At 37.2% G+C, this 12,591-nt stretch overlaps 1 protein-coding gene across 4 annotated transcripts in view; it reads right to left on the reverse strand.

Moving 5' to 3' along the window:
• Positions 1-12,591, reverse strand: part of HERC2 (HECT and RLD domain containing E3 ubiquitin protein ligase 2) — a 102,443-nt gene that overhangs the window by 74,227 nt on the left and 15,625 nt on the right. For all 4 annotated transcript variants that reach the window (XR_004496946.1, XM_015626999.3, XM_015626978.3 and 1 more), the window contains exons 4-5: positions 9,160-9,297; positions 730-949 (exon numbers count right to left, since the gene is read on the reverse strand). Coding sequence is in view for 3 of the 4 variants with exons in the window: in XM_015626999.3 (XP_015482485.1) it covers positions 730-949; positions 9,160-9,297 (358 nt within the window). In the remaining variant the exon portion in view is untranslated. The remainder of the gene's footprint in view (positions 1-729; positions 950-9,159; positions 9,298-12,591) is intronic.

Below are 12,591 nucleotides of genomic sequence, written 5' to 3' on the forward strand. Positions count from 1 at the left end.
TAGCCAAATTACTTGTTCTGTTAGGCAGCTACTGAACACTTTATTTAATGCCTTATCTGATAGATTTTTCTATTTTTAGGTCTAGATAGTTATCCTGACATGAAAAGGAATCAGATAGTTCCTTACTCAGTTACTTCTCTTGAAATAGTTGCATATAAAATGTGTAATTACATCATTTCTCACTCAAACTAAGGAAAACTATGTTCAGGGGGTTTTTTGTATTAACTTGTTACATACAAAATGCACAATTACATCATTTCTCACCCAAGCTAAGGTTCTATGTTCTGCTTCTATGTATTTGTATTTTTAATTTATGTGAGCTGAGCAACTATTTAACTGAGCAACTACTGACAAAAATATAATGTTACTCAAACCATGTAATTTCCATTAGCACCATTTCTGAAACAGGCTTCTCCATACTTTCTAGCTGAGCAGAACAAAAAAAATACTTCAATAAATGTATACTTATAGCTCAAACCTTAATATCTACAGTAATGTATTACAATAAAAACCTCCTAGTACCAACAGAGACACTGTAAGAAAGCACCAGGCAAGGAGGACTGATGGCAGGTAACACCACTTAATATGGCAAAGCCATCTTAAGAAATAAGTTTCTTTACAATTAATGTTTCACAAGGAGGAATAAATCTGATTAAGCTCTCACAGACAGGCTGATAACCTTTCTATGGCTTTTCTAATGGATTAACTTGTTCGTGCATGTGTTATTACCTCTTCTTATCCACAGCAGGCAGAGGAACACTACTGCTTTTCCACTTTACTTTGACATTCTCCTGAAGAACTGCTCTGTTCAAAGCAATGAAATATCGTTCCAGGATAACCAGCCTCTGCTTTAGCCTCATGGCTGAGAGAGCTGTTGTTGCAGTTTGTGTGGCCAGACTTTGCTGTTCCTTCACCAGTACCTGAAGGCACTCCTTCAATTCATTCACGTCTGAGTAGCAGAGAGAGAAATCATTTTATGGACATTCATCTTCGCTATATAAAGTATCAAGAACAATAACGAGAAATTGAAAACTGTAAATTGACTGAAAGTCTGAGTCCAGTGAAACTCTGTTTCCATATTTAATGCACAGGGTATGACATAAATACAATCATACCTAACAGGTATGTTAGTAGATACAGTTAGAACCTTAGACAAAGGTTATCATCAAAACTGGTTTTGTCTAAACATATCAAAACCTTCATATTTCATGTCTGAAATTAAAACATCACAGGAAATATTTATGCATTCCAAAAAAACAAGTTAGACAACAAATTCTTATCATCATCCAACCCTAGAGTCAGACTTCTCCTAAGTGCAGGCAAGTGCCTTGCAAGTCCCCACAAGAATATACTTTCATTTTCACCCCATACACCTTCTCTTAAGTTTCTCAGAAGTTATAAAACTACTCTCTGAAGTTCTAGGATCACTGCCAAGAGCTGCTATGCTTCTTAAACAAATAATGTCAGAAATTTAAGATGCTTTCAAGTACTATTAGTAAATAAAAGATCTGACTTGTGCACCAGCACCAGAATAGAAATTCTTATTTCTCTTCACCAAAGTACACAACAGCCCAAAGTTCTAGTAATCTAATAGCAGTAACAAATACACTGTCAAAAACAACTACAAAAAAACACTTTAAAACAAAAACTTATAAACTGTGTTTTTATATACTCTGTAGCTTTAATTCCTAGGACAAATATCAACAAAGTACATTCCTAAAGGGCTTCTTTTCTGTCCCCTCATTAACAGTCTGATCACTGAGCCACCCCATTCCTCTTTGCAGTGCATTACTATACTTATCCCAAAGCCAACCACATTTGCTGCCTGGCAGCTACACAGAAGTATCTTTGTTTTAAATGACACCTGACTAAGGGGTACGAAAGAAAACATATGTCTGCATATATGTAACAATGGCTTGTGAGAAGATGGACACACTTCAAAATAATTATAAAAAACTAACCCCAAAACCAACATATATTTTGTAACAAGTGCCTCCAAAGTATAGAAATTTAGACACATTTATGTTAGTCTCTATGGTTAAAGGTTTTATCTAAGGAGGCACAGAACTTCTTTTGCAACTGCAGCTGTAAAAAGTATTTCTAAGTTTTGTCCCCCATCTTTTTGTACCCAGGAAAGAATTCAAGCAGTCCTCTCTGCCACTGGATCACATTGCACAGTCATTTATGCTGTCAGCCATAACCCCAGCCTGTTTTCAACATTGCTACTCAGATTTCACCATTTCATAATGTGTTAGATTCCTTTCCCTAGGCAATTCACATCTTTCCACCTGACTATGAGGGAATTATTTTTTCAACAAGAGAGAATAGATTAAAAAAAATATTCCTTGCAGACAAGACCTCTCAGATGAAAGCAACAGCAGCAATTACACATGCTGACTCAAACAACAAGAAATATGACAAAATCAACAAGAAATTTGACAAAAAGCCACACCATCCCTAATTTTGACTCTACAAAGTTTCCCAAAGAACTCTGTAGCACAGAGCAAAATCACAAAGAAAACCAGCTCACAGTGCATACCTCAGAGTAGCACAGCAGAACACAGTCAATTCTGACACATCCCAGTTTCACGATCTCTTTAAGCAAACCGTCCAAATACACAAAATAATGACATTTTTCTCCTCTTCTTGAACACTAAAGTCCTATCAACCTCTAAATAACCACCAGACTACAACACTGAAGTAAAAAATGACCATGCTCTCTTCTTCACAGAGACTTTGCTTATCACTGTTTGTTTAGACAAGTAATTTCATCCTGCAGATTCATTTCCTAAATTGATAGTCCCATACCTATAGGAAAAGTAAAGAAATTGTCAATGAAGAAAAAAGAAGGCACTTTAACACCTATGCTTGGGGAAGAGACTCTTATGTTTGGTGCTACAGAAAGCAAGCACTGTGTGATAGATTCAGCAGAGTCTGTCAAGTAATACAGAGCTACAGCATTCATCCTTCATTCCTGCCTGGCAGGTCACCTAATAGTGAAAACTCTTGTAAATTGTTTCTGAGAGTTGAAGACTTACTTAGGTGAAAAAGACCTTTGTTTCAAAACAACACACAAAAATCTAACATGGGGACTACTAGAAACACTTAGGACAAGCAGAAACCACCTACTCACCAATCCTCTAGCAATTACTTCATGAGGAACTTTCCTTGAAATCCTGAATATGCAATGCATACATTTCAAACTACCTTCAATCAGCCACAATGACAACCAGGTGTAAACATAAATTAGATACATTTCTTGTCAGAAAATTGCCTTTTTAAGGTTTAGGGTTTGACATGTTTCAATGATCTCAGACCTAAAGGGAGGTTAAGAAAGCTGGGGGAGAAGGATGTGCCTCCACAAATAAAAATGGCTATAATTTTAGGAAGGCTTTCTACCAAAATTAAATAATTATACTCATACATATTTTTTATAAACTTCCTTAGTATTTTAAGAATGCAAAACAAAGTTCATATACAAAGTGTAGTAAAGGCTGGAACCAGTAATAGTATCCTTATAACTAAGATATCTAAAAACTGAACCAAGAACTGTCTTGTTTTATTAAAAGTAACACTATTTTTAAGTGAAATATATCTATACACATTCTCACCTTAAATTTTCTCTTATTCCACAAGTAAATTTATCTTTACAAAAAATATCGTTAATCTTTCTAAAGATTTAAATACATCTGGGAATCAATGCAGTGAAACTCATCTCAGTAAACTTTCAAATCTGAGCAACACTTGTTCTGATGAACTGAACATTCTAATGAGAGAATAGCTTATTAATAGTAACGATTCAAATTTCATCTGAGAAGGTTACAGACAACTCTTTAAACAAAACTGTTCATATGTCATTACACCAGCCCTTGATGCTAACCATCCTTTGCAATGCTATGCTTTGCCAATTATTCTGTGAAGGGTGGAGACACATTATTTCCCTGACCTGCATCTGCACTGTAGGAGTTGGAACCATACCACACCAGTTTAAATTCTCAAACCACCATTAGCAGAACACTTGTTAACTGGCAGCCATAGTCAGGGTATGTTGCAGTCTGCAGTAGAGACAGGTAAAGGTTTTACCCTCTTCTGTTAAAAATTATCACATCTCTCACTCCACTCAGCAAACAACACAGCTAGGCATCTTCACTTCCTAATTCCTCCTGCCCAAAGTCCCCTGTACTAGAAGGAAAAACACTGGAATTGTTTAACCCAGCCTATTTAACAGAACAACATTAGGAAGTGGTGTTACTCAGATATTTAAGCAAAATAAAAGACGAAAAAAAACACCTGAAGAGAGCAGCTTCTTAAACCATCTCAGCCACAGCCAGAACACCAACCTGACATGAACCTAAGGCAGGTAGCATGTCCAAAGACAGCGTGCTCCTGTTTCAGCAGCACAAAGAAATAATTTAACATGCTTCGTGGTTCCTTAATATTCATTTCATTAGCTCTTTTAGGGAACACCACATGCTTCTGACAGATAAATTAGACACCTTAAAAATGCCAATAATCAGACTGAATTGTTTCCAGGCTGACTCCCAAACTTTATTAACAGCAAATATAGATGTTACAGGGTGGAGAGACTTCAGACTTAGAAACACGTTTCAAGCAGAATTTGGCATGAATCTACCATTATAATGAGTACACATTCCTGTCTAATGACATTAGAGAACTAATGTGCTCTAATTTTCCTAGAGAATTTAGTATTTTGTCTTTGCTTTCCCCTCCCACTACACAGTATTTCCACTGGACAAAGAGGAAATAAAGGATGCAGCTGGCTTGGCTTAACAGGCTTCTAATGACCATTAGAAAAACCTTCAGAATGAGCAAATTCAAAAGTTAGAGGGAAGGACAAAATTGCTATCACATAAACATAATTTCCTTCAGAAACACAACCAAAACAGGCTTTCAATGTTCTTTTATACCAACAAAGAATATAATGCCTAAAGAGCATTTAGATTTTAGCCTTCTGCTCCCCTGTTGAAAAGATGAACAACGTTAGACTTCACCTTATTAGTACTCAGCAGGAGAAATATTGGTCAGCTGCATGTGCATTCAAAATGCCTCCCATTTTGTGGCTGGGTACAGGACAGTGAAGGATTTGGAGGGGAAGCCTTATGAAAAGCAGCTGAGAATACTAGGTTTGTTCAGCCTGGAGGAGACAGAGGGGACACCTCATTGTGGTCTTCAACATCTTTGTCAGGGGAAGTGGAGGGGCAAGTACCCATCCTTCACTCTTGTGACCAGTGACAAGACTCAAGGATATGGCATAAAGCTGAGACACAGGAGGTTTAGGCTGGATATCCAGAAAAAGTTTTTTCACTCAGAGGGCAATAGGGCAGTGCACTTCTTCAGGGAAGTGGTCACAGCACCAGCCTGACAAAGCTCAACAAGTGTTTGGACAATGCTCTCAGGCACATGGTGTAACCCTTGGGGCTGTCCTGAGCAGGGCCAAGAGTTGGACTCTATGATCCTCATAGGTCCCTTCCAACTCAGCATATTCTACAATTCTGTAATTTTCAAAGTTTTAGATAGTCAGCAAAACTTATTTAAATTGATGTTGTAATACTCACGCACCAAATAAAATAGCAAGAATTTTGTCTTGTGTGTAAAAACGCATGCTAACACATACGCTCCTTAAGGGCGAAAACAGCAACCAAACAGATATTTGGACCTGGACAAATGGTTTCAAGCTGGGGTAGAGGGAACAGGATGGGATGATGATGCAAAGGCAAAGAAGTAAAAGAATATACAGTGCAGAAAATACAGAGATGAAGGAGCTCTGAGAAATTCAAAACAGGGAGGTCAAATTTCATCCTTTGACTCAGCATTTCTAAATCTAAATTTGAAAGTATGAATCAAGAAATCTGATAAAAGCCAAAAATATCTCAATAAAGAAGGCTAAAATAAGGGTTTTTTTCAATGCCCTGACTACTTTTTAATTACTTCTGTAAACAGTGTAAATTTAGAGTTCATCATGTAACTGAAAGCCCCTTACAGGATGGAAGTTCTGACTAGCTCCTCTCACAGGCCAAATGCAGGAATACAAGGGCACTTGGTACTAATAAGTCTCTCAACAAGCTCACTGAAGTCACATGGTTAATTTTAACCTTGCCTCTTCAGGACTGCCTATAAAGCATTTCTTGGTGCAATCTTGGTGATATTGTAATAACAATATCAGAAAAATAAGATGCAACATTGTAAAAAGTTTGATTCAATATAGCAAACCTTAAGATTATTACTAAGACTAAACCTTAAGATTATTATTAAGATTATGACTAAGAAAAAGAAGCCAAAGAAGATGAAATACTGCTCTGTTTTCTGTAGGCTTTGAACAACCACTTCAAAGGGTTCCTTTTTTTTTTTTTTCCCAATACCTAGGGGTGAACACCTGGACCTCAAATCATATAAGATCTTAAAACCTCAATATCTTCAGAAAATAAAACTGATGAAGGTAGTAAACAAGAATTTTTAGGAATAATCAGAGGAGCTGCTTTATAAATGTACTCAACCTGGTACGAATACAACAGGCAGAAGATAGTTTAAGGGAACATCCATGTAAAAAATGAATAGTCTAACAGTGGTATCACAAAAGAACTGAATATGAAATGGAAGAATACTAAGATGCAAAAGAGAAAGAAAAAAACCACCTCAAAGTCAAATAATGACTTACACACACGTATTTATTATTCTTATGTATTCTTACAGTACTTGGAATAGTAAGACCATTACAAAAAAAAAAAGAAAAAGAAAAAAAGAAAAAAACTACGATGTCTTTGCTCTGTTCTGACAGCACAGTGACCTCAGCATAAATGAGACTTAGGGGAAGCATTCTGCTTCTCTAAACTTGTGCCAGGATGACAAAACAAGCATGGAGTCGAGGGGCACATGAAGTTCTGCTTCTCAACACATGCAACAAGCAGATTTTTCTCTGTGCTCTCACAATCTCTTAGCCCTCCTGGGGGAGGGTGTCACAAGGCCCACTGACCTAGATTAGCCTGCTGAAGTTTGACACCAAGGTCCTCCACACTTGGCAAAATAAGATTGTATTACAGCGCTTCTAAAACATACAGTGTCTAATATCTAGTTACTATTTTCCTAATGTAAGGCTGTAAACCATTAAACTTAGCAGAAATACTTCAGTGTATTGACCTGAAACACTGACTTTAAATGCCTCTTCAGTTCTTTTTGTAATGTAACTTCAAATCTCCATCTCTGAATTATACCTTGCTTGGGAAGGAATATAAAGCATAAATGAAGACATAGTAAGTCTTTAATTCTTACTTGGTCAGCAATGATATATTTAAGAAGCAATTCTCCTTTTTTAAAAGTTCCTTCATGGTTTTGACAAGGAAATGTTTATTTTTTGAAGGATAACAGAAAAAATGCATAAAACAGCTCTCATTTTATGAAACATTAACAGAAAATATCAAAATGGAGCAGATGCTGTATAGTTTTTTCAAAATTAATTACCAAGCCACAAAAACTTTTGAGCTGGCTCAAAAAGCAGCTGTTAGCTACATATCTGACAAATGCAAGGCAAAAATTAACAAGGTAACCTACAATCTTGAACAAAAGCCACAATTGTGGTTTGTTTATGCAATAAATATATTTATTTATTTATGTTTAAGGATTTTTGCTATGTGACACAAACTTCAAGCACAAATGGTAACAGAGACCAAGGAATAAAAATTTATTTTTGGCAAATTATGAAGTCTTCACATGTTATTTCTAGAATATGACTCCATATATGTGGCAATAAACCATAAGCACTAAAAGTGCTTATAAACAGAAAAGCTATTACTATTTACAAGACAGAAATCTATTTCTTTCTGAAAACTCCAAACACGCATACATCCTTTTTATTCGAAAAAAAACTTTTTTCAATTTTTTAAAAAAATAATTTGAGGGTCAGCTTAAAAGCCAAGTCTTGTCCCAAACACTTTGGGCAGCTGGAAGAAATTTGGTAAGATTTTTGACATTTAGATTACCATTCTGTAAAATAGTTTTATTTTGCTTTTTAGCAACACACATTAAATAAGAATATAAGACATAAATAATGTGACCTTTAGCTCACATCTCTCCACCACATTGAATTCTCGCTCCCTCTTCCACTGTAGTGGCAATTCTTATCATTCCTGATACACGGCAAGATTCTGTCCCACTAGCAGAGTGACAGCAAATCCATCTGTCCCCCTGTCCTTAAGGAAAGGGAGCAAGAGGCTGGCACAGAGCAGAGGACAGCAGACTGGCAGCTGACCTGCAGCTCAACAGAAACAAGTATCTCCCCTAGCAAACACAGCTACACAGATGCAGATTCTGGCACTGAAGAGATAACACTTTTCCCAGGGATCTTCAAATGCTTCTGGGTGAGGGGAAAGGACAAGTGGCACAACAGATGTCTCTGAAGTTTGTACATGCCAACATCTGAATCAGGCAACATCATGTACCAGGAACTGTAAAATAAACTACTGAACTGCGGCTTCTTCTGATCTGCTATTTTTAAACATGGACAATTTTAGACAATGAACTTCTGCTCTACAGTAACAAGCAGACACAAACTTTAACAGCTTTCAGTATCAAAAATATTTTACAGACCCCTACATGAAGATAAGAACACACAAACGGCTTTTCCACTGCCAGCACAGGTGCAATTACTGTCAGCAAAGATCAGGACAAACAGTTAACTGAACTAACCATTTCAACCTTCCTCCCATGATTCACACAAACCTATCTACCAGAACATGAAACCATAGAGAAAAATCACCTATCAAACCATTACTGCTTGCAGAAAATCCAGGCTTCAGAAACTACCATAATTTCTTTATAATGCCTGCAACTGAAAAGAAATATTCCGAAGACATTGGAACTTTTCACTGGGTAACTTCATTTATTACAAGTCAGTCTATCATTCCTTCAAGCAGCCTGAAAGGGGCAAATTGACTCTTCAAGTCAAGAGTCTAATTAAACCTGAAATTAATAACAGCAAATGTTTCATTTCAATCACAGTTAACCACTTACCCAACTTATTTCACTAACCTAAGAGATGCATATGTCAGCAAGTACATTTGATACAAATACTTCCTGAAGCTACAAAAGTAGTGATCACTACAGAATACATAATGGCAGTGACAATGACCAAAACAGCTGTAATACCTGGTTGTTTACCCCACACCCAACTCTCAACAATCGATTTGGCCCTGTAAGTGGGCAGTGGAGTCTCTTCTTCATCTTTCTTTTCTTTGTCATTTTGCTCTTCTTTCTTTGATGCAGTTTGGCATTCAGTGCTATCATCTAAAGAAAACAAAAGGGAGGGAAAAAAAATGGGTTAAGCTACCTTCAATTCAGGCTGGAATTCAGATCTAGATTAGAAATGTAAAGGTGAAATCCCCAGCCCACCAGATTACAGAAATATTGTCTATCATTAAGAGAACACCATGGGGGGAAGTAGTATTTTATCATGTTAACTGTCACAGGTGCTGGGTTTCGTGTTACATTTCGTAAGACAGTGACCTTACAATCCAGAAATCACCTCTGTAACCTCCTCTGGATGATGAACATTTAATATAGACACCATCATGTAAGAATTTCAAAGACTTTGCAATACACAGTACTGCAAAGGAGGTACTTGAAGTCAGATTGTGCTCCCAACTATCCCCATTGCTGCAGTATCTACTTTGTTTTACATTCCATTTCTAACAGAATAAAAATAGACAGCAATAGCCTTCATTTCAAAATCTAGGAGAGCTATATATTGGCATTTATACTAATTTTATGCAGTAGTATGTCAACATCTGTAAAACATCTAGCATCTCAGTAATTACTAGCAAGTAATGAAAATAATACTACCATTTCCTGCCCAAGCAACAAAACAGCACGTGCAATCCTTTTGAGACAACTTTCACAAAGTCAGAACACAGGCATCAGTCAATTATCACTGAAATCAAAGGCTGCCTGAAATCTCAATTTTCTAAAGACAGTAGAACTAGACAGCTGGAAGTTCCTCTTTATTTATATTGGGACTATGTATTTCCATATCCATACCTCCAGTCAGTTCAATGCATAAGACTGCCTTGCAACTGACAATGTGGCCCACTACTTTCCTCATCCTGGCCTTCTTCTCAAAACATACCACTCAAAATTTCTGAAGTCCAGCATCTGAAATTTGTCCATGAAGGGTTCAGTCCCAGCCATCGTTACCTGGCTCCCAGAACTGACCAATCCATCATTTCTATCTGTTGCCAATCTAGTTCAGAGACTCCCTCCTAAATGTCCCAGCCACAACGTGACAGAAACACTAGTATTTTGTCTTTTTGACTCTCTCACCCCACATACCCCACCAAAAAAAAAATGCATTTGTACCAGTGTAAATCATAAGAAAATAATAAGCAAGAGGTTTACATCAGTAGCCAGACAAGGAACTGCAGACTGCCTCACACTCAGAGTGAGATCAAAGGTTCTCATTACCTCAGAATCTACAAAATACACCTATCACAATGTACAAAAACATTCAACTATTTTTTCCATCTGGCCTAACAGAAAATTAATGCTTAATCTGGTTGGAACTGGATCTGTGATTCCCTCTTTTTTTTTAACTGGAGACAATAACACCTCCCAAAATAAAGCTTTTCTTGGGGAGCCTTAAATACACAAATTTTAAATTAAAGCATTGTTTCCTAACCTATAAGTGACACTAGTGCTCAGGAGGTGGAAGATGAAGACTGAAGGGCAGGGAAAAAATGAAAGGAGGCACAATCACAGTATCCATAATGGAGCTGAAATGGTGAGCCAAGGAAGAGATAGCAAAGTCACTTGAGAGCAGGAAAACACAATTTGAATATACCTCTTATAAGTGGCAAACAGAGAACCTTTGTCCCTCAAACACTGAGGAACAGCCTGTGAGTCACCAGTTTGATAACAATGTCCAAAATGTGATTCAATCCAGCTGTTTTTTTCAAAGGCAGAAGCAAATAACATTAAAAGTACAGAATCCATTATAGACCAAGGACCCTGTTCAGCCCCAGTAGCTCAGAATATTTCCACAGTAGCACCATAATGTCACTGTTTCTCCACTCACCCACACGTCTAGAGACACACTTTGCAGGGTCTGGAATTTTAGTTAGTGGGTAGAAGGGTGCTGTGCCAAGATGCAGTTTTGCAGGCAGCTGTAGGAGAACTTGTTATACTTTTTAACAGATCTTTGGCTAAGGATGACAACCAAGGGCTACAAACTTAGTAATTTTATCCAACTCCTCACTGCAGATAGAGATCCCAATCCAGGTGGGAACTCAAGCTTTGTATGGAATAAAAACAATCCTGGCACGTAAATCCACAGGAGGATTTTTTTTAATTGTCTGTATGAACCAAGAAGAGGAGAAATGAGAAAAAAAGTAGGAAGGAAATGACCTAAAAATCACATTAAAAGACCATGTCAAATTGTTCCACAAAGACAGTTCAACTTGCAAAAACCACTTGCCACACAAATAGACAAAGCCAGTATCAGTCTAGATTGAAAGCAGCAACACATACACCATAATTATGGAAGTTCTGTTATGCTTCATGAAAGATTTTTAAGCAGAAAGACCCTAAGATTTTCCAGAAAGGGACAGGGAGGAGAAATATCTTGAGCAAAGCCAGAACAGACCAAAGTAACAAGTAATAGGACAGTTTTCAAAACAATGCCTGCAAAAATAAAGTGCAGTGTGTCAGCATGATTTAACTTAGTTTTGTGAACATCGTGGTGGGGTAAACAACTGTGTAACATCTCCCTGAAAGACCTTTCTCTTTATTATATTTTAGTTTACAGCTTTATACCTCTACACTGAGGCAGGTAGGCACAGCCAGCAGTCAAAACTAAGCCAATGAAATAACCATCCTCAACCAGAAATTAGCACCCAAATCAAAGCACAGCAGCTTACCATGTATGCACTATCTTGCACAGCCATAGCCTAATCTGGTATAAACAGAGGATAAAAAGGAAGCACTAAAAATGGAACTTACATTTCATAATCAATGAAGAAAAAAACCTGACACTGCATAGTCGCCTCCACCACCTGTTAGAGTATGGTCTTGTGCTGCTCTGAAATGCCAATGAACTCACGTAGTTGGAAATTCCTCCACAGAGAGAAAGCCTGCAACAGTTTACCTACAGATGTTGCCACTGACAGGGCAAAAAGTCACAAGGTGTGCTTTAGACAAGGGCTGTACCTTATAACCACCCTAAACCAGCATTTGCTAGTCCCAGATTCAGGAAATATTTCAGCTGCAATCTATTTTCTGTCAAAAATCCTTCATTTTTTACGCACACACACACACACACATAACCTACTACATACACAAAATCAATAGTTACTTGTGAGGGAATGATACATGCCTTACCATTTGCAAATCATATTTATACAGACTTCTAGGTTAGATGCTAAGATTCTGATCTCCTAACCCTAATCAGGAATAAAGTTTATTTTCTTCCCTGGTATAATTTATTTTTTTTTTAATGCATTAAATTATGTTTTTAATTTACAGTAGAGCATTCTACACTTCTGCAGTCAAACTGTCCAACAGAGTGACTACAGACGTCCCCATCCTGCA

Source organism: Parus major, chromosome 1 (genome assembly GCF_001522545.3).
Source record: "Parus major isolate Abel chromosome 1, Parus_major1.1, whole genome shotgun sequence".
NCBI classification, from domain to species: domain Eukaryota; kingdom Metazoa; phylum Chordata; class Aves; order Passeriformes; family Paridae; genus Parus; species Parus major.